This window comes from Myripristis murdjan, chromosome 3 (genome assembly GCF_902150065.1).
Source record: "Myripristis murdjan chromosome 3, fMyrMur1.1, whole genome shotgun sequence".
Lineage (NCBI taxonomy): Eukaryota > Metazoa > Chordata > Actinopteri > Holocentriformes > Holocentridae > Myripristis > Myripristis murdjan.
The window spans coordinates 19,273,072-19,300,525 of NC_043982.1; the positions used below are offsets into that span (position 1 = coordinate 19,273,072).

The window sequence follows — 27,454 nt, forward strand, 5'->3', positions numbered from 1 at the left end:
TTTATTTATTTGTGTGGGTCCCCAGGGAGGGCGCCAGTTTATCGGCCATCGCTGGCCCCTTTTGGCTGCAGGGATAAAGTGTTTGCTGCCTCTCCACCAATCACAACCTCAAAAAAGGAATCTAGCCATTCCACAGCCCAGGGGATGGTGTAAGCAGATGGCCAGAATCCTCATGTATATTTTGCAGAGAAAAGGTAAAAACAAACCACATATTTTGTTCCATGGGAAATGAATGTTCTGAAATGCCCAGTTATGAATGGATTGTATGCCTGGATCCCTAAAATATTGTAGTGGTTATTAATCTTCAATAGCTTTTATAAATTCCATCCACAAGCACTATAAACTTACCTCTGATCCAGAAGTACTGTATGCGTATCAATGTTAAAGGCATCATGACTCAAGTATGCAAAGAATTTGCTCCTTAAGGGAATGTACCATTCTGAATGGGTCAACATGATGGTTTTACTCTTGATTATCCCAAGTACAATCCTAGAAAGAAGAGTAGGATTATACCACAATCCAGCAGTATTCAGCATTCTGATGCAAATGCAGTGTACCGTCTGTACTCACATTACTTCAAAATTCAAATATCCAATGGTTAACTGTCATGAGGAATGGTTTTTGAGATTGTATGGACAAATAAATCTACTAATTATGTTTGTACACTTTATAGCCTACGATTACTTTTTTTCTACTTTGAATCCTAAATTGATGCGGTATTACATGAACATCGGGCAGTATTGGCTCCATGCAATGACATCATCTCTGGTTCATGCAGTGTGGATAGTCATCCATCTAGAGGTCAAAGGCAGTACTACAACACACAGGTTAAGAAGTTTAGCTTGTTAGAGTATCTGTGCTGTGAGTCACCTGTCAAGTCCTTGTGACTTGACAGGTGACTAGCTGGTTTGAAGAAACTAGTTTTGGGTTGCAATGTAATTATTTGGTTCAAAAGTATAAAACTTGGCACACCAATCAAACAAATCCCAACAAACAGAAGTGTTTGTGTGGTGTGTCATGGCTGCTGGGATTTGTTTGATCAGCATGTTGCTGACAGTTAATGTTCAGGAACATTCTCAGACAACACAGAGCGTTCTCTGTTGTTTGAGAGTGTCTGATTGGTTTGCCATGGGCAGAAAGATTCAGCTGCCATACTAATGGAGAATAGATGCATTAAGGGGGGCTCTCTCTAAGTAAAAAAATATAAAACAAAAAACAATCTGCTACTCATAATTACAAATTCAAGATTTTATTCAATTCTGTTTGACAGTATTTTTGTGAATTCTTCATAAATACAAAGAATAAAGCATTTATTTAAAAAATTAAAGTAATTTACCAAGAGGCACAAAAATTGTTGACTGTTAACACTGTTTTTAAGCAGGAAGAAGTCACTCTTAATCAGTTATTAAAGTGGTGGTTGCAACTGAGGAACATGCATCACTGATGTAAAACTGTTTTGTGTTCTCCTGAGAATTAAAGAGACACCAAACCATCCTTAGCTCATCATTGGTATGTGTTGCTTCTACTGCCCAAAGTGATTGTGGATTTGTTGTATGAGAGCAAGAGATATGAGAATGAGATATGACAAAGCCTAAAATCATTTCAATTTCACTTGAGAATATTGTTTCTTCTGCTGCATTCCCGATATCACAGCATATGGATTGGAGTTCGCAGAAATGGCATTCAGAATTTCTCACTGCTGACGACGGGACTGAAGGGTTTGGCAGAGTCGGCCATGAAAGCCTCGATCTCCTCAACAGTGCGAGGGACACAGGTCAGCAGCTCCACACCGTCCGCCGTCACTGCAATGTCATCTTCGATGCGTACCTGCACACAGCAGCGACATGTTGGTGTTTCAAAGAAAGGCAGGACAGACAGTAAACATGGATTAGAGACAGCAAGGTAACAGGAAGTGCACCAGGGTCAGTTCAGTCAACTCAAAAGAGATTTCATTTGCGCTTATTTTTTTAATGGGATGGTCATTTCACCCCTGTCATGGCAAAGGTCTAATTATATGAATTTTTGGAAAATTCACTGAACTGAATGTATGAAATGTGAACTGAACCAACCCTTAACTGTGCAGAGAAACAGACTTAATGAATTTCTGTGCAGTAACAAGGTTCCCACTGTGATCCAGACGTAAAACACTATTTTTCCATTAATGCCTCTGGATTTAATGTTTTCAGCTCAGAACAGTTTCATAGGTTAAACAGTCTAGTTTTCACTCAACTTGGGCTACTGTAATACAAAGAATGTGTGAAACAAGTCGTGAAATGCATTGTGGTATATTCCCGTTGAGTTACTCAACTCTAAAATTCTTTTTTGTACAGCTGAGATTCATATACTATAGTTGTAACTATAGTTGTTATAGTTACATGACTCCAAAGGTGCCTAATCACACCAATGTTACAGTCTGTAGAAAGCTGTCTTTGACATCCAAATGATATCTAAAATACATTATCATTATCGTAGTAGGCCAAGGCCACAGGTCTGTGTTCAACATGAGCACAAAGGAAGCAACAGACCAAAAAAGATCTTGTTACATCTCTCTTTGAAGAAGTTTATGAAGAATTCATTATCAACATATCCAAGAAACTCATTCTTAAGCTTACCAACAAAAAGCTTATTTTAAATATAGCTCTTTCAATACTGACAAGTCGACTAATCATTCTAGTAACCCACTGAGGAGTCAGTGTTGAAAATATGGAGTTCTGCACGTCCCTCATTCCCTCTGTTCCCAAAAGAGATGATCAAATTTCCTGACTTTCCCTGTCTGGAATGCACCTCTCAAATTCCCAGAAATTCCATGATCAATGAGAGCCCTGATTTACAGTGTGCTGCCTCAGCCAAGTAGGGACAAAAGTCAGTGTTAATGGCAACAAATGATTGTAGTGAGACAGGAAAAACTGTAATATATTGATGTGATACTTTTCTATACACTTCAAAGTCATCAATGCAAGGCCATCTTAATGACTGTTGATCTAATTAAATTCTTGAAAGTGGCACAAACACTATGGAACGGTGCTTGAATTCAAGTGAGGCCTTGATTGTCATACTGTTATCAATTTGTCCCTTTACTTGAAAGTATAATTCATTTCACATGTTGTTGCTGAAAGGGATCACAATCCAGCACAGCCTCGACTGAATCACGAGATTTAGCCTGTTGCAAAACATAAGTGAATCACAATGTTGTCATGTGTCACAAGTTAATGTTGTATTGGCAGTGTTTGTGGACTTTATTCTTTACGCATACTCTAGCTCTTCCAAACAAATATGGACAAATAAGGGTGGACAAACAACAGTGTCCCAGCCGACTGACCCCTCCAAAGCTGCGGAAGCGAGCCAGCTCTTGGTTGTTGATGAAGCAGCTCTGGGCATCGTTGGCGAGTGCCTGGTCCAGCAGGTGGTTGATGAAATATATGCCGGGCTCCACGGTGAGGACCATCCGCTCCTGCACCAGACGGCCCATCCGGAGACTCCTGAGCCCAGGTTCATTAACACGGTCCACGCCCTGAACAAACAACAACACAGTCAAGTAAAACCACAGCTACTGTGCTAAGTCCTGTATTTTGACATTAATAGAGGTTTGCTGATATCATTGTATGCATACTAGCTTATTATTAAAATACTGCATATTAACCAGTCAGTTTCATGATATGATGGAGCTTTCTCCCTGATCACAGTTACATAAACCAGTGATGAAATTTGATTTTATTTATTAATTTAAAGGTTCAACACTGATTTTTGTGCACAGTTAAAGGTAGCAGTGCTGCCAGTTTCCCCTACCACTGAATAAAACCTTAAAAGGCTGCTAAAGAATTCATTAGAGTGGCTTTCACTTTTGGCTTGGACTTTTAGTATTTGATGATTCAGACGCTGTGGAGCATTTTAAATCCAGGTCAATTTTTTACATATGAGGATGATCAAATCTTAAGACTCTGAATATCAGCATGAAAATATAAGCTACAAATACCGATTTCAGACCCCAAATACTTCTATTACATTCTATTTAGAAAAACCGTTATAGGTCCAACTCTTTCTATTAAAATGCATGACAGGAGAATTAGCCTGTCTTCAAGACTGCAGGGCTGCCCTCCACCTTCCATCATAACCTGAAAACTTCTCGCTGCAGGGAACATTTCACCTTCCCTGCCTTATCCTCATCTTGACCCCTTTTTGCTTGGCTCCTCTGTACCGAGGGCTTCTCTATTATTGATGATCCATCAATATTCTAGGGATACAGCGATGTGTTTACTTCTTTGACTATCCACACTGTTTTGACCGATGCATCCCTTACTGCTTGGTGCTTGTAATGTGCAATTTTTGAAAAATGGCACGCCATGTCAATGCCTACGAGACGCACATGACAACTTTGATCACACTGTGTCGATTAAATGGGCTGAAATTATTTTTATTTGGAGGGAGCAGGGTGACATAGTAAGCAGGATAACCATCTCACCAATACGATAGCAAGCATTTATGCTGCTGGGATCACAATTAAAACCTGTTAAGTGAGGGCAATAATTCAATGATTTTTTTTCCTTCATACCGTGATCAAATAATGACACTGAGCTGCTGTGTTACCTATATATAGCTTAGAAATCTCACAAAATGAGATGCAAAACAGATTAGTGAATATTAATTTGAAAACTAGGTTTATCATGTCTCATATGACCGCACAATCTAGTATGTTGAACATCGATTTGATCATTAAGCATGGGATCGAGCATATGTTAGCAGATGTTGTTTTTAAGATAAATTCAAAATGTTCTTATGATTATCTGGATATTTATTCTGTTCACACCCTCCTGTACCCTGTATTCCATGATGTTTAAGATGTGAGGAGCAGAGCTGACCTCGGGGTAGCCTCCCACGTCGTGCACGTCGATGCCCAGTAGGTGTCCCAGGCCATGGGGCATGAAGACGGAGCCCAGGTGGACCTTCATCATGTCCTCCACGTTCCCTTTCAGGATGCCAATCTTCACCAGCTCCTCCAGGTGAACCCGGTCAGCCAGGCGGTGCATGTTGGTCCACTTCACACCTTAATACAACCAGCCTCATTTATAAAACATCTTTGACCTAAGCCTCAACGATCATTAAAAAAAAAAAAAAAAAAAAAAAAAAGGCGAGTAGGCGAGTGATGAGGCAAGTAGAAACTCATGTAGCTTGTGGCATAAGACATCAGCGTTTTGGATTGAGAAGGATTAGCGCACAATATAATATAGCTGATTAATTCAGGGTGCCTGCATGCTTCACCGAGTTATATTTAAGACTTAACTAATCGTTGTTTTTAATGGCACAGTAAAATTCAAGAAACTGATTTTGAAAAGGGAAAACTGTAATGCTTATCAAAATATTATGTATGACCAGATTTATTAGAGTATATCTGCCTTAGAGAGTACATGTAAAAATTATAGGCTATATTCTTAAAACTTATTCTTAAAACTTCTTAAAACTTAATTCAGTTTCAACAAAATATGAGTTGACTGTCAACTGTCAAAATTAGCCCCAACAGACAAGTAACATGTAATCAACCAAATGTTAGTTGACTGTATGGGGCATCAACAAAGGACTTCATCAACTGAGTATCTACTGACTATCAGCTTGGATAAAAAAACAATCCTACATGTGAAACTGTTTCATAAGTCAATGGCTTTTCTGTCCTTTAACCCTAACCTGAGATTTCTGGGTGCCCAAATTTACCCTCGAGTTAACAGAGGTTGTTTTCAGGATACCAAGCCTCCTATTTACATTCAGCTGCACTTGGACGTTGCTGACATACAGATAACCTGATGAGAATATACAGGGTGTCCACAAAGTCTCTTTACAATTTAAAAAATCTCTTACAAAAGCAACTTACGAGATATATTAATCAGATTTGTTCTATGTACTCAGTCGTTATCAAAATTTTTAATCACATTGGACATCAACGACCTGATGCAAAAGATCACTGATGCCATTAACACCATTACTGAGGCTATGATACAGCGAACATGGCAAGAAATCGAGAACCGTCTTGATGTGCTTCATGCAACTAATGGTGCCCATATAGAGGTGCATTAAATGAGGCAAAAAAAAAAAAAAACTTAAATAGCTACTCCTCATTTTGTAATAATTTCCACAGATTTGTCTATTCATTTGCTTTTGTAATAAATTTGTTAAATTGTAAAGAGACTTTATGGACACCCTGTACATTAATAGGAGTAAACATTTAAATATCAGATTAACATGAAACCGTGTACTGCCATGAAAAGCCAAACAGATCTACCCACACAGAGCTATAAAATGATGCTCAGTCCACTTCTGTACCAGTGATAGGTTGCAAATATGTTTCTGTTAAGTTTCCATTTGCTCTTTGGCTTTGTGAATCAGTACAGGGTTGTGTTGTGTGCACTACAGTATACCTGGTTTGATGGCAGCCATGACAGCTCGAGAGGACTTGAGCACAGCCTCATAGATGGCCCTCTGGTCTGGGGTGAACTTGCCATTGGCTGGGAAGGAGCAGGTGATGTCTGAGCTGTAGCAGTAGTACTCTCCACCCATGTCAAATAGACTGTAAGAGACAAAATGGATCAGAATGAATCAAGTCAAATTTATTTATAGTGTTTTGAGAAAAACAAACCCAAAAATGAAACATGTTTGTAACAGTAACAGTATCTTTCATGATACAGTGGAACACAACATACAGTTCGCCATTTAGTGGATACATTTCTCTAACATGCCTTATACTGTAGATATGAATGCAGTGACTGTGTGTGTGTGTGTGTGTGTGTGTGTGTGTCTTGAAGGTGATCTCCACCAACGTCTCAAGAGAAACATCACATTTTTTATTATTCTACTTCTTATAAGGAATTGCCCAAAATGTGCCCTGAAGTGTGAGTAAAACTTTTTAGACTGTTTTGACTTTCAAAGGTTCAGGTGCTGGGGGTATTCTAGTTTCCCAAAGGCCACTTAAAATATATATGAGCAGAGAGACAGCGAAATGCACCAGGTTCAAACCCAAACGGCTGAAACCTGAAAACTTACCACATGTCTCCATCTACAATGGTCTTGTCATTGGGAGCTCCGGCATGGCCATAGTGGAGAATGGAGGAGTTGCTGCCCCTATTATTGAACAATGATGATATATTAATTAAAAAAAAAAAAAAAAAGTGTGACATATAAAACCTGTAAATATGGAGAGATGAGCGCAGGTAATGAAATCTATGAAAACCTGAACCTTGTCATTCAAACAAATTTGGACTGAATAACATATTTCAGGACTATGTCAAAGGGAAAGTTCAATCTAAGGTCAATCAAACATATTCCAATCTTGACTGTACATAATACTTAGGGGTTTCCTGGCTCTAGAAACATGTAACCTTTTGACCTTCCAGTGAGAGGCTGGTATGATGATCAGGCTCTAATTTACCGAGCAAAAAAATATCCTCTGTATTCTGACCACTAATGTGCGGAAGTACTGGGTTTTAAAAAAAACACCTGGATACAAAAGATCTGAGCGTAATAAGCAGCAGCATCTCGGTTTTTGACTCGTAATGTTGCCACTAAACGGCACAACAGAGAGGATGTGGATCTTCTCCTACTGTTTTAGCAGATATGTTGAGGCTTGTGGACACACAGCAACAAGACACCCGCAGGATGTCAGAGTGCCAATTCCCCTGCATCCCCAACTCTATCTCTAAAACCAGCTGTGGGTCTTGATGATACAGTTGAACTGCTGAGCTTTAAACTCAAATCCTCGAGGGCACTGGATTGACACAGTGGCTTGTGGGATGCCCTGGAAAGTAGCGACATCTAGGACTTGCAGAACTGAGGCTTGAAGAAACTGGAAGGACACAAATCAATACATTTTTGGCTGAGATGTACATTTGTAAGGGATATGGAGGGGTCATCAAACTGAGAGAGTTTGGTTGCATATACTGTCCATGTACTGTAAAGTAGAAGTGGAAAGTCACGTTTAAGCTCCTTAGTTGGCCTTTTCAAGCGTGCCTTAGAATGTGTGGCACAGCAAAGATAATTCATAATTCACTTCATTGTGACATACTTGTTAAATTTCACATGTTAAGATCTGACAAGTTAATTTTGTATTCAGACGTTCATTTTGATGCATAATAAAAATCCATAATGCTGCTTCTCCACTGTTGAAGAGACTTTGTTTGGCTCCAAGTTCTGCTCCAAGGGGGGAATGCTAAACCAAGTTCTGCCTTCACATGAGCTGCTTTTTCTTTTGAGGTCATCAAAGAACGGAATAAACTCCCAGTCGGTTTGAAAAACTTTTACAGATTTCCTTGTTTTATCCCATGATGTTAATTTGTGTGTGTGTGTGTGGGTGTGTGTGTGTGAGAGAGAGAGACAGAGAGAGAGAGAGAGAGAGAGAGTGTTTTAATAATCAATCTTGCCAGCATTAATTTGACATTCTGAACATCTGTGTTTTTAAAATGTTGGATAAATCTATGCTGTATTTTTATGGTTATATTCTGTTCTGTATTTATATGTGTGAAACGGGTTATTGTTTGTGTGTGTGTGTGTGTGTGTGTGTGAGTTGTCAGAAGGTTGTTGGTACATTTGTTGTGGACAGCTATGGGGGTTTTATTGTGCTTTGTATTGTTTATGTTTGCCTGCCCAGGGACTGCAGATGGAAAGTCACAAACAGCTCCAGTCAATCTGGTACAAAGCGTCTCTTGTAATTGTTTGAGATTAATGCATTTTGTAGACATTCCCTGACAAAAATAAACTGGAATAAACTAAACTGAATAAACTAAATTCCCAGGTCGGTGGTTTTCAAAGTGGGGTCCTGGGAGCGCCAGGGGTCCTTAAGAGCCTTCTAGGGGGTCCTCAGCTAAATGAGAAATTGTTTACTTAACTATAATTTATTTCATTAGAAAATTATAAATAAATAAATGCATAAATAAATAAATACATAAATTAAAAAAAAAAAAAAAAAAAAGAAGAAAGGATTATTTTCACATTATCTGTTAACTGCTTTGAATCTGTCAGTGCTCAAGCATGGCATTCAAACAATTTAATACTTCACACAAACCAAATTATCTTTACATAGCGAGGGCAAACTCACTTCAAATGGGGGTCTGTGCCTTTATGTGAGTCAACCCGGGGGTCCGTAAACAGCAAAAAATTGAAAACCCATGTCCTAGATTCACAACATTTCAAGCAACTTATGGTGAGAAGTGGACTTGTCAGAGCCACAGCACCTCGATAAAAATGTGAGAATATTCAAGTGACCCTGAAACGATCCTGTATCTGTACGATATAAAAGTACGAGGTGAGGACGTGAGAGCTGAGGAGAAAAAGAGGAACGACTTTTTTACAACATGACACTTAAGCTACTCACAGGGAACAAATGCAGATAAAATCTTTCTCAGGCAGCTTGTCCATGTCAAGGGAAACATACAGATTTTATATAAATATGTCTAATCCTTCTAATGTTGTAGACAGAGCATCTGAGAAAAGAGTGTGAGGTGATATAACCACTACTAACACTATTTCATACTAATTCCCCTTTCCGTAATGTAGGTATAATAATCAATATCAGAATCAATATCAATGTGTACTTCTACATTACATTTCTTCACAGAATTGCCTTAACTTTTCTCTGCTCTATCTTTTTTGTTACCTTAAGTACACAGGGAAAGCTTTCAGCAATGCCTTTCCAAGACAGTATAAATTTACAGAGGGAAAACTACTACTAATTCAGAAGTCTTCTTTCTCTTTCCCTGTTCTTTCCCTGTTATTTTTCCCATCCAGTCTAGATATGAACTGGTGAAACACCCTATTTTCCCTTCCAAAGATTAATAAATCTACAATGCCTTACGTTCCACAGATACAGGTGTACGAGGTGTGACGCATCCCTCCTTGGCTGTAGCAGTGGTGCTGGAACAGACTGCAGGGGAGAAAACACACCTTCAAAGACAGATCCCAGGGAGAGAGAGGAAACTAAACAATTTCAATACAGCAGCGATCAGAGAACGCGGTAATTAGCTGAAGGACTTGCACTGCCCTCCTCCTGACCTCATGCTTTTTAAGAATTCATTTAGCACTCGCTCTTTAATCATCACACAGACGAGCACATCAAACACTTCCATGGATCTCGACAGCATCAGAACAGAGTCTGGGGTGACGAGCCGACAATCCCTGGCTGTTTTCACACAACAGAGGCGGCTGGACATGAATTACAGCCGCTCTGATGGAGTATTAAAAGGGAAGGGGAAGATAAAAATAGCAGCAAATAACCTTTTTACATTCTGAAACATAATGTCACAAGCTAAATAAACAAACAAACACACAAATAAATAAAAATCTTGCAAACCTAAAGAGCTTAATATGATTTCATCTATATGTTTTTTCCCCTGTTCTTCTGGAACCAGAGTCTATGATTGCAGATGTACATTTTTAAAATTTAGCTAATGTCCTTATCCGGCCCAATTTACTTTGAGTGCTACTGTAGAATAAGCTTTACTACCAAAATCTAAATTACAACCAATTATTAGAGGTAACTGATGTATTGGCCTGAAAACAGATGTGAAAAAATATTCCTTTAAGGAAAAACACGGAATTGCTTGGAAAATTAAACAAGAAGAATCTGAGCTAAAAAGAAGGGGGGCGGATCTGGTGGTTAATTTTAACTTTCTCTGTTGTCATACAAGACACTGAAGCAACAGTTTACATTTTCTGATTCACCAAAAGGACAAAAGAGCCACAGTTAAATTTGGAATCTGGACTGGATTTTATTTTCATGACAACCCAATGTCGATAACTGAATGTTGATAATTAAACTGTCTGGGATTTATTTCCACAGCATTTCATGAACTCTAAAGTGGTGGTTATCTAATATACACATTATTGCACATTAGATGCACACTTCACCATATAAACCACACAATGCTTGGACTCACGTAGCATAACTACAAGTGATAACTTTGGAGTTTTTATTCCACCTAGCATGCACCGATGCATGACGTGTCTCTTTGTTCTCTCCTCTGAAGCAGCAGGGTGCAATCTAAACTGCTGATTCACTGTGAAAGCTGTTTTACCTGCTGCTCATTTAACATGTCAAAGTCAAGGCTCTAATAGGCACACTAATCCAGTAATGATATTTTGCCAACACACTTATTTAGTCAACGGAAAGCAGTGGCTACATCAGCAGGAGGTCTACTCAAGGGAAAGAAAGTAAAGGAGCCGAGTTTATTTTTGTAGTCCCGGTGAGGCTACAGTGTCTTCTTTTTATGAGTCTATCTGAATGAAAAGAAGACAAAAGGGCAAATTCTAAAACTGATAAGGAATTATTATTTTATGAGGCTAGGTAATGTGCAGATAGCACAGCACACAGCTGACTCGCTTAATGTCACATCATAAATCTAACTAGTTTGTTCCTGCTCTTTAAAACAAGTAATGTGGGTTCAAACTGTGTGATGTCAATCACACTGTAGGCTGCACTTATAAAGGCAGGTGGGGAGTTAATGCTGAATGCATGTAAGCACTGCGTATTATATGCCTTATACCAGATGTGTCAGCACTCTGATATACTAAGTTGCTGTGCCACCAAGACAAATTCTTCCACATGCACTGGATTTTGTGAATGTAGTGATCCTGATTCGGGAAAAACATGAACATATATATATATATATATATATATATATATATCTATATCTATATCTATATCTATATCTATATATCTATATATAGAGAGAGAGAGAGAGAGAGAGAGAGAGAGAGAGAGAGAGAGAGAGATCTATATAGATCTATATAGAGATATAGATCTATATAGATAGATAGATCTACAGTACAGGCCAAAAGTTTGAACACACCTTCTCATTCAATGCGTTTTCTTTATTTTCATGACTATTTACATTGTAGATTCTAACTGAAGGAATCAAAACTATGAATGAACACATGTGGAGTTATGTACTTAACAAAAAAAGGTGAAATAACTGAAAACATGATTTATATTCTAGTTTCTTCAAAATAGCCACCCTTTGCTCTGATTACTGCTTTGCACACTCTTGGCATTCTCTCCATGAGCTTCAAGAGGTAGTCACCTGAAATGGTTTTCCAACAGTCTTGAAGGAGTTCCCAGAGGTGTTTAGCACTTGTTGGCCCCTTTGCCTTCACTCTGCGGTCCAGCTCACCCCAAACCATCTGGATTGGGTTCAGGTCCGGTGACTATGGAGGCCAGGTCATCTGCCGCAGCACTCCATCACTCTCCTTCTTGGTCAAATAGCCCTTACACAGCCTGGAGGTGTGTTTGGGCTCATTGTCCTGTTGAAAAATAAATGATGGTCCAACTAAACGCAAACCGGATGGGATGGCATGTCGCTGCAGGATGCTGTGGTAGCCATGCTGGTTCAGTGTGCCTTCAATTTTGAATAAATCCCCAACAGTGTCACCAGCAAAACACCCCCACACCATCACACCTCCTCCTCCATGCTTCACAGTGGGAACCAGGCATGTGGAATCCATCCGTTCACCTTTTCTGCGTCTCACAAAGACACAGCGGTTGGAACCAAAGATGTCAAATTTGGACTCATCAGATCAAAGCACAGATTCCCACTGGTCTAATGTCCATTCCTTGTGTTTCTTGGCCCAAACAAATCTCTTCTGCTTGTTGCCTCTCCTTAGCAGTGGTTTCCTAGCAGCTATTTGACCATGAAGGCCTGATTCGCGCAGCCTCCTCTTAACAGTTGTTCTAGAGATGGGTCTGCAGCTAGAACTCTGTGTGGCATTTATCTGCTCTCTGATCTGAGCTGCTGTTAACTTGCGATTTCTGAGGCTGGTGACTCGAATGAACTTGTCCTCAGAAGCAGAGGTGACTCTTGGTCTTCCTTTCCTGGGTCGGTCCTCATGTGAGCCAGTTTCGTTGTAGCGCTTGATGGTTTTTGCGACTCCACTTGGGGACACATTTAAAGTTTTTGCAATTTTCCGGACTGACTGACCTTCATTTCTTAAAGTAATGATGGCCACTCGTTTTTCTTTAGTTAGCTGATTGGTTCTTGCCATAATATGAATTTTAACAGTTGTCCAATAGGGCTGTCGGCTGTGTAGTAACCTGACTTCTGCACAACACAACTGATGGTCTCAACCCCATTGATAAAGCAAGAAATTCCACTAATTAACCCTGATAAGGCACACCTGTGAAGTGAAAACCATTTCAGGTGACTACCTCTTGAAGCTCATCGAGAGAATGCCAAGAGTGTGCAAAGCAGTAATCAGAGCAAAGGGTGGCTATTTTGAAGAAACTAGAATATAAAACCTGTTTTCAGTTATTTCACCTTTTTTTGTTAAGTACATAACTCCACATGTGTTCATTCATAGTTCTGATTCCTTCAGTGAGAATCTACAATGTAAATAGTCATGAAAATAAAGAAAACGCATTGAATGAGAAGGTGTGTCCAAACTTTTGGCCTGTACTGTATATAGATCTATCTATCTATCTATCTATCTATCTATCTATATATATATAGATCTATATAGATCTATATCTATATAGATCTATAGATATAGATCTATATAGATCTACCGTATTTCACCAATTAATCGCACGGCCGCAAATAGCCGCCGGGTTCTTATAATCGCCTGGGGTCTGCACCCATTTTGCGCATTAAACGCCCACCCGAATAACCGCCGGGGCGATTATTTGCATTATATGTAGGTAACCCAAAATAAGGCTATTCACCTTATTTTTGCAATAGTAAACAGTTAGCTGCAGACTAACAGTGCAGCACTTCCGTTTTCTGTCAAAATAAGAGCGCTAGCTAACGTTAGAACAAAAGGGTGTACCGTAATCTTAAATCAACCGACTGAAAATATATTGGACAGCAGCTGTCATCACGATAATGTCCTGGTGCAAACATAAATAAAGGCCTGTATAGGCCTGTATAAAGGCCTGTAAATAAAGGCCTGTATAGGCCTGTAAAGGCCTATATATATATATATATATATATATATATATATATATATATATATATATATATACACATATACACACACACACACACATATGTACTACTCAAAAGTGGCCCCAAGATACTGTGAAAATGGACCACTTACCTCTCCATTTCATATTCCTTCTGTCCAGGTCTCACATGCTTCATAACCTAGAGTGAAAAAAGGAATAAAGTTTTTCATTTTATCCGATGAGCTTGAGGGCCTGCAGAAAACCACCAGGCCTAACTTTTATGATTCCCTTAAAGTAATACTTCACTTTGGAAGAACATTTACAATTTTTAGTGTGTACACTTCAGCAAGTCATGACTAGTAAACCAACAACAACAACAAAAACAAACCAAAGCAAATGCAGCCCCCTAAATCATCACTTTTTTACATTTCATTTTGAAAACAGAGTCTGGGAATCATACTTTTAACGCTGGATAAAGCTAAATTCAATGGCCTCAAACCACAATACAATCTAGAACCTCTAGAACCTCACATTGATGGCATCAGAAACACTTAAATGGCATGAATATTGTTTTATACTTTAGCTGTTGTTTAATTTTCTGCACTGACCTTTCCATGTGATTTAAATGACTGATCAAAGTGATCATTTAATTGTGACTATTGTGAAGCTGTGAAGCTACCCTGCAGTATCCAGTGTTTACTGTGTTGGCCTGGCCAACTGAATTTCCCTCAGGATGATTACGCTCGAATCATTCAGAATATGCTAAATTTAAGGATTTGAGTAACACAGCTCATCCCCTTTGTAGATAGACTGTCTAGCCCTGAAGGAGCTTACCATTTTGTGGGCTTCACTGGAAATCCTGTTAGTGTAGCGCAGGACCTCCAGCTCCATATCTGTCTTAATCAAGCGGCTGTAGGAAAGACAGCAACAAGGAGTGAGAGAGAACAGCTCTCCCTGATCGTTACATCAGCTACTAATCCTCCCAGGTTGACATTTATTCATGTACAGGGCATGACATCCAGGCCCAACAATATACACAATTCATATTGCTATCACAATACAAGGGAATCTGTAATATCTATGTTCTGATTGCTGCAATATGGGCATTTTTAAAATTCATCTTCCAATTTGCACTATCAATATGTGATGTACAGAGAAAAACAAGTGTTTGGCAACCTATCATTTGTCATTCAAATGAAAACAGTACAGAAATCTGATTAGCCTGATTAGACTTTGTCACAAGTCCAAACTGTTGTTACAGTATAATAACAATCTACTGTTACAGAGCTGCTGAAAATGTTTCAACAAAATTCAAAGGTAATGTGGGCACAAATACAAAACTTAACTTTCAAAAATCATATTGGAATTGATATCTGAATTGCAGTGTCTGCCATAACAGTCATATTGACATTACAGTATATTTGCCTACACTGTGCTTCCCCTTGCAGCTCAGGGACTATACTGAGAGCCTGTTTCTGTGCTCTGACTTGTGGGAAGGAAAGAGTAAAGTTTCAGCTGTCGCAAAGTTTGAGGGCATACATGGAAAGAAGAAATGAGCAAAAGACCACTTCTGCAGGTGGAACCATAATTTATGCCACCCCACCTGAACGTGCAGTGTGCAACTATACAATTAATGTGTACTTGCAAGTGATATGCATGACCTACTGTCTAACATATCATATGTCCTACCTGCACTGTTCCTTATATAAATATGCATATGCTGCACTATATGTGGAAGTTTATTATCGCTGCACCATGTGTTGGTATGCTCCATGTTTTTATGTGATATTCTATTGAACCCTGAAGGACAAATTCATCTTTTCACTTCCACAGGGCAGCCAAACAGCAGCATCAGCTGCAGAGAAGAACCCCTGCAGCTGGGAGCGATTTAATGTCTTGCTCAGGGACACTTCAGCAGGACCGATGCTTGCTGTCAAATCCGTCTGAACCCAAGTCTTCCAGTTGAAGGACAGTGTAAATCACGATGCCATCTTATTGCCTCTGTTCTTACCCTGCTGTCAATATGTGTAGCTGTAAGAAAAATGCCTGTACATACATCTCACTATGTAAATACAGTCATTCTGACTCACAGATGATGAACATCTCTGCTCTATTTCCTCTAGGAATATAATACGTTCAGTGTCAGAAAAAAAACAGACTATTGACTGAGTGTATACAGTTCACTAGCAAAGAATCAGGACAAATGATTTCTTTAAATAAAGTGTATTTGGCTGTTGATCGCCGCTGTTTCTTCATTTTGCCCCCTACTCTCTTAGATAAGCAGATGCAGCACCTCAGGTGGCTGGATGCGAAACAAACACTGGAGAGTAATGAGGATTTTTACAAAAATAGAACCCGAGAAATAACACGAGGCTAGTGGTAACCAATGGTAACCCTGGTGGAAGCCCTGTTGATGCGCCACAATACCCATTAAAGAAAGCTATACAAGCCCAGGAGGGAGGGAGGGGGAGCAGAGGGGTTCAATCAAGTCTTTCTCCCCAGGAGGTGTGCCTGAAAAGCATTCTTCCTTATTTCAGAAAATGTCAATTCATCTGGAGGGTACAAACTCTAATGCCAAGGACAGCCAGACAAGCACGAAGACCATTAATGCCGTGCAGACTGGTTTATAGCTCTGTCTAAGAGGGGAAAAGCAACCCAAAGAAAAGCCACAGACACACAATTACCTGGCTGGGCTGCTGTGACTGCCTACATTAGTAAGTTACACGCTGACTGAAGAAACCTTTATGTAAATAAGAGGGTAACTAGAGTCATTATTTTCATCCTGAATGGGCTTCATTCTCCTAAACAGTATAAAACTGATGCAAAGGTTTTAAAAATTACTTACCATTCCACAATAACTGGGTACAAAAGAGTGTTGTTTACTTGGAAGCTGGAACAATTACAAAAAAATATACAAGTTAAATATATATAGGAGACATTTTGTAAATTAAATATATACAGTTTGAAGCAGTGGGTATAGTACCTTTGAAAACACAGTGATAGCAACATGGGATTTAAGGGCAGTGGGAAGGGAAACTCCAAAGCAAAACAATATTTATCCCAAATAGTGCTGCATAAAAAATGTGATACTGGCAATTTAGTATATCTAAGCAGTGTGCATGCTGATCCACATCCTAATTCTTGAAGCATATCAGGCATAAATGACCTCAATATGCTGCAATCCATCCCATCCAAATAATGTTTTAGAATGATAATAGGATAGAGGAAGGCAGTTTCATTTTCTAGCTCTCCCAATTTAAGGCATAGGTACTGACGCTCGGTTTGATGTGGGTGTTGAATGAAATGAATAGGCTGAATGAAGTGAATAGGTGGATTCACTTGTCAATGGAATGTCCCTTCAGGGCATTTATATTCCTGCACATGAGGTGGTTGTGACAAGACAGCAATCATAGCAACTGAGAAAGAGGCCCGTAAAACTTGCTTTTTTTTAAAAAAAAAAAAAAAAAAAAGTTGAGGTAAGAGTATAGAATAGATCAAAGCCTGGGTAAGCTGAGATATACTGTACAGCTAAAAAAAAAAAAAAAAAAGAACAAAGACTAACATTAAGAACAGCAGAGGAAAATGTAATATTGCTATGAATTGGTAACTAAAAATCAAGAGTTGCATATTTTGTTTAATCAAATCACCTCTAGAATTAGGTTAGTCACCAACAATGTGCCTGCTGCATCTTTGGTAATAAAACAAAAAACTTCCCACCACCTCCCAAATCAAAGCACTATTACATTAACGCATAACTGATGCCAATTTAACCTTACATACCGGCTAATTCCTTCAAAGGAGGCTTCACGGCTGATGCTCCCGCTATCAGTATTTTGTCCTCGCTGGACACAAAAAAATCATACAGAAAAAGAGGTGAGCCAATAGGTTTTTGTATTTTTCATATTTTTGAGAGGTGAAACATTCAGAAAGGGGACGCTTTTTACATGTATTCACTGTTCGATCCCAAATTTTATCTGTGGCACGGTGGAAAAGCATCTCAAGACAATATTTATTCCATCATGTGACACTACAATTCATTAATACGGTAGGCTGGCAGTTCCTTCAGGCTAAATGAGGCAAGGTATTGCATGTTTTACTGACTGTTTTACAGCAAAATCCTCCCACACCACACTCAAAGGATTTCTCTGGTCAGCCATCTGATATAAAAACAATAAAGGTGTTTCACTAGCTGCAGCCAGGAGGCATCCTCCCTCCTATCGATACACTGGGCTAGCCCTACACTGGATAAGACCATTTTACAGTAAATGCAAGGAAGCAGGCAGCGTACCAGTGTGAGGAGAACAGCAGGTGTCAGGCTGGACAGGACATCAACAATCTGTAGGGGTACATAAAGGCAGTATTTAGAGGTGTGAGACATACAGCGGAGCATGTTTTCTTCTGCTATTGTGCTGCAGACAGGAAGGACACTGTCATCGGCGCTGTTGTGGCTATACGGCTCCCCTGGCACTATGCAGCATATAAATGACAAAGCTCAAGCGACTTCATTGCACCTCTGTCAACAGCTTAATTGTCAGGCAACACACCCCTAACTCAATGTTCACAGACCCTGTGATGATATTTGAACACTGTTATTGTTATTGTCCCTAAAATTGGCTTAATAAATCATTCATCATATCATCTCTGTTATGTTTATGCCTAAAATGAAGTTAAATCCAAGCTGATGCACAATTCTGAAGTGACTGCTGTGACTGAAGTGGTCAGATTTTGAAGTGGCTGCTTATTCTACCTTACGTTTTGTTTGAAGAAACTGCTCAAGTGTTTACTCTAGTTGTGGAAAACTACTATTAACCTTCGGTTTAGTCATGGCAAACAATGATTTAGCTACGACAATATCTTCAAACTGTTACAAAAGGAGCCTAACCAACTCAATTATCTACGGAATTGAATTAATTTTTTTTTTCCATTCTTAAGTTGTGAGGCAGCTTGCGATATAAGGGCCCATAGTATGTGACAGTGGAGAAGAGAAAAGAAAAAGAGGTCCTCTCTCTTGAAATATCTGCAAAATCCTGGGATTAAACAGAACTATGTAGGTACTCAAAGTAAGACTGGCATCAAAACAGAGTGCGAGTTTTTATGCACACACACACACACACACACACACACACACACACACACAAACAAACAAACAAACGAACAAAGCAGTAACCCTAATGGAAGCTATTTTAAAATTCCAAATCATTTGAAGGTGCACAAGGTAGATTTAGTACATGCTTTGTTAAAATCTCATCACTCCAAAATTAAAGATTTGAAGCAACAATTATCCATGAAGACACACAACACCAGAGTCAGCTACTAACTATCAAGGCATCAGTAAATTTACAGAAATAAGAGAGCAAATGATACGGGATCATCTGAATGCAAACTTTCTTTCACTATATTACAGTCTGAGTATACTCTGGGTCAAAATCCATTTTCATTCCATGTGGCTTTTAAAATTACATTTCAAAACATTTCCATTTGTCAGCATGCAACCCTCCAGAGTTGTTCAGAAAGCAGTCAACCCTCCAATATTAGCTGCCCTGAGGATGTGCTGTCACAGCCGCTAATCATGATTGTTTCTCCTCACCTCTCTATATGGGTAATTACAAGTAGTGTGAACAGAACTGCAATGTTTAAACTAGGCTGCTACAATTAACGTAAGAGAGCAAGAGCTAGCCATGCGCCCCCAAAGACGCTAATTTTGATGGTTGATCCACTCATGAACTCCCTCGGAGGTGTGTACACTGATGAAATGTAAATGCTCTATCAAAGTGAATTATCATTTTCATGCTCCGTGTGCTTTGAGTAAGACTAGCAGAGACTACCACGCATTTTCTCAGGTGGATGTACTGTAGCTCCCATGGACTGTTTCATAACACCGATGAGTCTGAAACGTCATCCAGCAGAAATGTTTGGTCTGCTCTGCTGCTTTCACATTTGCTTATGGAAGTGTGCACACACTCAACAGCATATGCCTGATACATCCAAACACATGTGAACACACACACTGAAACAAACACATACAGTTTCATGTCAGCTTTTGCTCTGTATAACACATAACACATCTATTTGTTTAGAAGTGTTTTATAACTGACTTGACATTTTTCGTTGAGCATATGAAGAGAAGGTAATGATGCAGGGTTAACTCCTTCACTAAAAATGGACACAATGACAACCACGAGTACGTCCTAGCACCGACCTGGTATTGCTCGTACCGTCTGGCACCACTGGTTTCATTTCTCGCCCAGAGGTTCAAATCAAAGAATGACGACTTTCACCTTTAAAAAGTCTACGAAGGCACTAATGTCATTCCCTTTAACTTCATGGCTCAGTGACTTAACATCACAGTTCAGTTACTGCACAGGGAAAAGGTCATGCAACACACACGGACGTGAAGACTTGCGTCAACACAGGCAGACTTACATCACAGGTGTAGTGCACCTCATCGACAGCATACCTCTCCTTGAAGTGCTGCTTGGGATAGATCCTGTCGACAAAACCAGAGGGAGAATTGCAGTATGGCCAAAGCTTTTGAACCGAAGTGCTTCTAGCAGACAAAAGACTTTGTGATCACAAACTAAGTCAGCATTACCCACTGTCTATTTCTACAGACATAAAAGGGTGGTCATAAACATGTTGCCGTTTTCGGAGAGAGTGATAGAACTGAAATATTTAGGACAAACATCAGAGGAAAACAAAGGCAAAACAAGTGAAGATCCTTGCACATGAAACTGCTGAGCAAGTGATGCCTGACAGACAGTGGTGCTGAAGTTTGGACAGCATGGATGGGAAACTGTGTATCACGGCGGGCTGAGTCTGTTTTCGTCATACTTGCCAACCCTCCTGATTTTCCTGGGACGCTCTAGATTTTCATACACGATTTCATCTAGTTTCCCTCTGTGCTACCAGACTTTAGTTTCTCCTGATTTTCTCCCAAGCTATCTCCCAAACTTCACAATCAATGCATTTGCTATATTTGTCACAAACAATAACACGAAAAATCACAGACCTAGGCTATACTATCACTGTTGTTTCCAAATGGCCGATAAAATATGCACCAAAAATGCAGTCTCCATGGTTACCTTACTGGCATACCATTAAGCCGACTGCGTCTATTTTGTCTCCAACTCAGATGATTCAATATATTGTATGATTTGGACAAAATCAGATTTAGCTCACATTAAAGGTCTTGGTGAACTACAGATAACAGCATGGGATGTAGACAGGTCTTTATATTAGCAGAAAGCAACTTTATTTTTTTTACCATCTGCTCCCCATTAACACATGCATAGGCAACATATGATAATTTGGAAATTTTAATTAGTTGTAGTCATGTCTGCAATAAATTCTTTCCTTTTTCATTGTTGTAAAAGGCCTACACAGTAAAATAATACACTATTTTCTGAAAAAAAATAAGCTGCAGTATTTGTATTGTATTATAGTTATGTGCTTAAAAAGTCACGAGAATGCAAGCAATAAGGTTGGTGAATCCCTCTTGCTTTGAAAAATCTCCCTATTTATGGACCCTGAAGGTTGGCAAGTATCCTCTTCATTCCAAGCAGACTTCAGCAGCTGATTTCACTGATGAACTCACCTTGAACTAGGGAGGAGGAACTAATCAGCGAAATTACTGATAACGTGCAAAGAAAAGCTGCAGCCTCTTGGCCCTTCATGACACATGACTGCCTCTTCCTGCTGTAGGTTATGGCTGTCATGCACTGAAACTGTAAAGCTGACACCTTTCACCTTGCATAAACAGGACTCTTGCATCCAAGCAGCGAGTGAATATGAATAATTCAATTGTTATTTACCCTTTGCATTAAAAACATGTTTAATGTATTCAAATCGTGCAAGAGTTAGTGCAAGAGTTAGATTGCCCTTTCTAGTGCACAAGTCAGAATGTCTATTTTCTCTGACAATTAATGCAAACTTATTAATCTCATGTTTTTTTAAGCATGAACTCGCAAGCATTTGGCAGCTGCAACACTGCACGCACCATTTCTTTTAATTCACAGCCTATCCTTACAAATTAGCATAGTGCAGGCATCAGCCAGTCCTCCATATTTCATATACACAGTTACTGATAGCAACCACATATGAAAATTATTCTTCTCCATGTTCAATCCATATTATTTAAAGTCTTTCCGAAAGAGGACTTCTACCTACAAACAAATAAATAACAGCTACAACTCATGACAGCACTTAGAGTACTTCTGCTCACACGTCTTGGATGTGGATCGATAAAAAATCATAAATGCTCTGGTGTCAGTGTGGCCAAATGTGTTTTTGACTACCTCCTGAGGTGGTTTGGGTAATAAGATTAATGTCACTCTTAAAATTGTCTTCGATGTATTTACACCATGATGTTTACACAGTGTAGTTTCTCCAAAATACAGTCCATAAACCCACAATAGATGGTAATCCACGGTGTAAAGGGATTCTAACTGTACAGCACACGGCTCAGTCAACCCTTTCCTAAAGCTAGCTATGCACCAGCTGGCGGTGATCGTGGCCATGTACAAAGCTCTTTGGAGATCAGCGTGACTCACTCTCCCATCCAAGTAGCGTAGCTCTCAGGCAGTTTGGGAACAAAAAGGATGGATTTCCCTGAGTCCACATCGATGGCTGCGAAGCAGTCTGACTCGGTCACTCCAAAAGCCCAGTGGAAGAAAGACTCCTACAGAATCAAAACACCAGCTGCGGCATCAGTGTGGGTGTTCAAATGCACAGAGATATTTCACATTTACAACGGCCAAGATAAGTTTACATCTAGACACCTGCGTATGTTTGTTTCAGCTTTCTGTTTTCTTCAACATAGTTTCAGAGGTTTCTTGAGAGAAATATGGTAAAACTTGATTGAGATATTCCAATGTTCAATCTAGAGCTGAACAATTAATTAAAATATAAAAACTGCAATATAGCCAAGTGCAGGCCATTTTCTCCACTCAGGCCATGATGTGAGGCTTCTACCAAACAATGGGCTGCTGATGTTAGTGTACTACAGTTATCAATGATGGATGAATGTACTGTTGCATGGTGAGGATGCTGAAATTCTTTCATAGTAGGACTGAACGACTGATTGAAAAATTATCGAAATCACAGTATGGCCAAGTGCAATATCCAAATTGCAGGAGCTGCATTTTTGATGAAGGTAAAATATGTGACAAAACATTGTAAATTAAATATAGTGGTGCCACAGAGACATTCTGGCCTAAAATGGTATTTTCCAGATGTAAGAAAATATATGTTTTGTACATACCCCAGCAAAAACAAAACAAAACAAAACAAAACAAAAAAATCATACTATTGTGATTTTACTAGGTTTTTCTGTGAAAATTAAAAATCTGATACAAAAATGATCATTCCTGGGCTAAGAGTGACTAACACAATAAAATTATCATTCCTGGGCCAAGAGTGACTAACGTAATAAAATGCCATCACCACAGCCTTGGGGACCATAAGACTAAACTTGTGAATGGAAATTGCATACAGTCATGCATGATTAATTTAAGTTTGCGCACCATAGTTTTGATCCAGTCTCTCAAAACAGGCCATATAAAATTTACCATAAAAGAACTCCTCAAGCACACTTATTTTACATTTTTAGACTACGAATGGAAGACCACACGACATTAAATGCAGCTGCCACCCACCCAGCTCCCTCGAGTCGAGTCATATCCTACCTGTCTGAAAAGGATGTCAGTATCCGTGCAGTACCTCTGCTTCTGCTCTCCTCCCTGCAGGACAACCACTGACTTCGACACAATTCCTTCTTTGGCCTTCAGCCCCTGGCACAGCCGCCGCCGATTCTCAGCAAACAGGGCTGCAGACACCCTCAGGGTATCCTTACCCAGCCAGTACACAGGTCTGAAAGGAGAGGGAGATGGGTATTCACAGCTATAGAGTGATCTTGTGGTTGTAGAGACTGACTCCTAATTGGAGGACCTGCACTCAAGCCCTAGTGTCAGTAAATGCAGCTGAAGTCTGTGAATCCCTAAAAGCTTTGAGTGTGCGGTTCTGTAGCTGACCTCTGACTTCCCTGGGCTGGGATAAAAGAGAATTCACCAATGGGAATCAAAGATTCACATGAGCAGAATACATTTGAAGGAATGGGCTGAAGCACTTAAAGCATTTTATACAGGATGGTGACAAAGGAAAACACAACATGAGGTGACTTAGTAAGGTGTTAGGACACCACGAGTCATCAGAACAGCTTCAGGGCTCCTTGGCTCCTAGGGATGGAGCTCCATTCTCCCAAAATAAATTCCCTCATTTGGTGTTCTGACGATGGTGATGGAGAGTGCCGTCTAACACGTCATTCCAACATCTCCCATAGGCTTTCATTTAGGCTAAGATCTGGTGAGTGTGAAGGCCAAATCAAATGATTGGCATCATTTTCATCATCAAACCATTTAGTGAGCCCTTGTGCACTATGAAAGGGGACACTGTCATCCTAGAAGAGACCAATCCCATTGGGATAGAAATGTTTCATCATTTAGATAAAGGTGATCACTCAGAATAACTTTGGATTGATTTGGAGTGAGCATTCCCTCTAAGGGGACAAGTTGACCCAAACCATGTCAGGAAAATGCGCCCCACAGCATGACAATGAACTGACAAATGTGACCATGTGTCCTTGTAATGGAGGGGGCTATGCACTGCAGCTCTTCTATAATAAACAAAGTACATTCACCGGTGCAGGATCTTTTAGAAGAATGGCGCTCCATCCCTCCAGTTCCAGAGACTTGGAGAATCTATGTCAAGGTGCATCGAAGCTGTTCAAATCCTCCTTGTCAATTACAACCCAAATGTTACATCAAGTGTGAAGGAGGATTATAATTTACTTTCTCAATGTAAAATCTGACCAAATAATCATCCTCTGAGAGATGTCGTTTGATGATTTGCAGGTTAAGAAGCTAAGCCTGCAGCAGCATGAGATATAAACCAGCCTAACCCTGACCCAACATGACTTCATGAACATAAGACAGTGCTCAGACAGACAATTTAACAGATAGATCTTAAACTTTGACTGGTGACAGCACCGATTAGATAACACACTTGGCAAATCTAACAATCTGGACTGTACAAAGGTTAACCTCACATAACCTCAGAGTATTTTTTACAGCTCAGCACCTGACACTGCCGATGGCAAAGGTACACGGCTCACTCAACAAGTGTCTAGTTAGTTAGTTTAGATGAACATTTTGGGTTTGTATACTGTGTTAGCTGATAACTCTGTTACTACGTGCTCTGTGTCAGATCTGGCACTGTGTGCAGTTTAGTATGAGATTTTAGACAGCACCAAGAACGAATGTGTAACATTAAGCATGTACATGTACTGTTGCTCTACTTTAAGGCACTCACATAATGCATCCCTGAGCAGCTAAAATTGTTAAAGCACCTGTTCATAACAAGGTAACTGTAATAAACACACAACAGTTTCATAATCTAGGCTGTGTCTTAAAGCAAATGTGTGAAAATTGTGAATGTATACACTTACCAAATCCTGGTACATTAACACACATATTACAAAAGAGTTGTCGGAAATTTTAAAATTTCCCAGGGGAAGTACAGTAAATATTTCCGAGTGGGTGGAAAACGCTAATCTCAGCACTTAGAAACAAAAACAGTCATCCCTGGACGTGGAAAGGAATAATAATAATTAAAAAAAAAAAAAAAAAAAAAAAAAAAAAAACTGTAGACAAAAGCTAAACTGAAAACAGTAGGCTACATTTTCTGATTGAACTCTTTCTAATTCTTTCCAATTCCTGAATAATCTAATACAATCCAATACAACTGATCAGCCATAAAGTTCACTTTTATGACACATTCAGTTCTATGTTTGGCATTGAGCTCATAGTTAGTGGTGCTGTTGTACTGGAATGCATTTTATTGAGAGCTGTTTCTAATATTCTGTCCCCATCATGTATAGAAATAGGGAGGACAAAAAAAAAAAAAAAAAAAAAATAGAAACACTTCTCAGTATAATGTAGTCAAGTACAAGACCTATGCAAACAACCTCTCCATAATGTCAACCAAAACTGAACATTACAAACTTTCTTAAAGGGTAGAATTTATGGCAGAGCTGTTTCATTAGACTGTACAGGTGGACCTAATAAAGTGAGTGCACATACTCCAATGATGTGCTTATTTTCATAACTTAACACAACCTGAGAAAGCAGAGGTGGCTCACTTTGACTGACCCACTTGACCTTCCTGTTGGAGACGCACTGAAGCAACAATGTGGGGCACAGTTTGCAGAACAACAGGAAGGCATGTCATCTAGTTCAGATGGCACTGTTATTACTGTCAGACACAAAATGGTATGAAACCAAATATAATAGTGCTCTGCAAGGTTTTTGGCATGCCCAGCCCAACATCACACATAATGCCACGTTACTCCATCGCTAGTGTGAGCAGTAAGTGTGCACTTAGAGTTAAATCAACCACTAGAAAAGGATGTTTGCGAGAGGTTAGAGAAGCTGACTTAATGCATAAAGGTCCATTAAACATTTATTAAACATTCCACCATACCCATGTTTGGGGGAAAGTTATTATCCAAAGCTTTAGATATATCAAAAGTGCATATCCTTACTAACCTGAACTTTTTAAAGTTGGAACGGGCCTCTAACTGAGACAATATAGAGGTAACGTTAATGTAAGCCAAGTTATTACATTATATCCACCACTGAGACATAAACACCTGCCTGTCAGCTGCTATTTCCCTTATTATAGGGTTAAATGACAGCTACATTGTGAAAGACGTGGCGATGAAAGATAACTTTTACTCTATTTTACAATGAGCAGTTTAAATTGGTCTGACCCAGACTGAGTGCTGCTGCAGCCGCTGAAGCAGCAGTGATTTAAAGAAATAACAATGTCCACTAAATGAGACAGTTCGTGTTACGGAAAAAACAAAATCAACTCACTCCGGTCCCGCAGCCATGACGATCCAGTCCAACCTGTCACGTGCTCACACGAGTCACGTGGTTTTGTAGCGCTGGGAGCTGACGTGACAGTGGTGCTTTCACGTCCTTCTTGAACGTGGTAAACAGGAACTCCCTGCTTCACGACACGTACGCAGATCATAGAGTGAGTCACTGTAAGCGACTGTACTGTATCCACGTTACAAAAATGGTATGACATTACATGTAAAATAATGATGTAAAGCAAATTTGATTTTATTCATTAAAATGAAAGTGAATAATCAGCATACACTGATATTCAAACGCTTGAAATCACTGAGAACTTACAACTCAACTTACATTGATCAAACAATACACCCAAGACATTAATAATGTTACATTATTGTTTCAAGTGGCTTTTTTTAAATTCATCATTTAGGTTACATATGATTGCAAAGCCCTTTTTCCGTAGCCATTTTTGCAGCATACTAACAATACTCTGCACCTCAACCTCATAATGTGCTAATTTGACATAATAGAAAAAAAAAGAAGAAGAAAAAAACACTCCTAAGTGCACTTTCACTTCTCTGTCTGTGGAATTTTCCTTTGAGCTTTTGGTCAGCAGACTCTGGTCTGTCTT

The 27,454-nt window shown here is 39.4% G+C and overlaps 1 protein-coding gene across 1 annotated transcript; it reads right to left on the minus strand.

The window, feature by feature from the left end:
- Positions 1-1,233: 1,233 nt before the first annotated feature.
- On the minus strand, positions 1,234-26,910 carry pepd (peptidase D). The gene is made up of 15 exons (XM_030048172.1): positions 26,839-26,910; positions 23,593-23,776; positions 22,459-22,586; positions 20,333-20,396; positions 18,198-18,245; positions 17,690-17,751; positions 16,755-16,799; positions 14,744-14,819; positions 14,062-14,108; positions 9,830-9,898; positions 7,027-7,104; positions 6,405-6,553; positions 4,857-5,041; positions 3,320-3,511; positions 1,234-1,827 (listed from the first exon to the last, which is right to left on the minus strand). The coding sequence occupies exons 1-15, from the start codon at positions 26,853-26,855 to the stop codon at positions 1,684-1,686; spliced, it is 1,488 nt and encodes a 495-aa protein (XP_029904032.1). The 5' UTR covers positions 26,856-26,910; the 3' UTR covers positions 1,234-1,683.
- Positions 26,911-27,454: the final 544 nt, after the last annotated feature.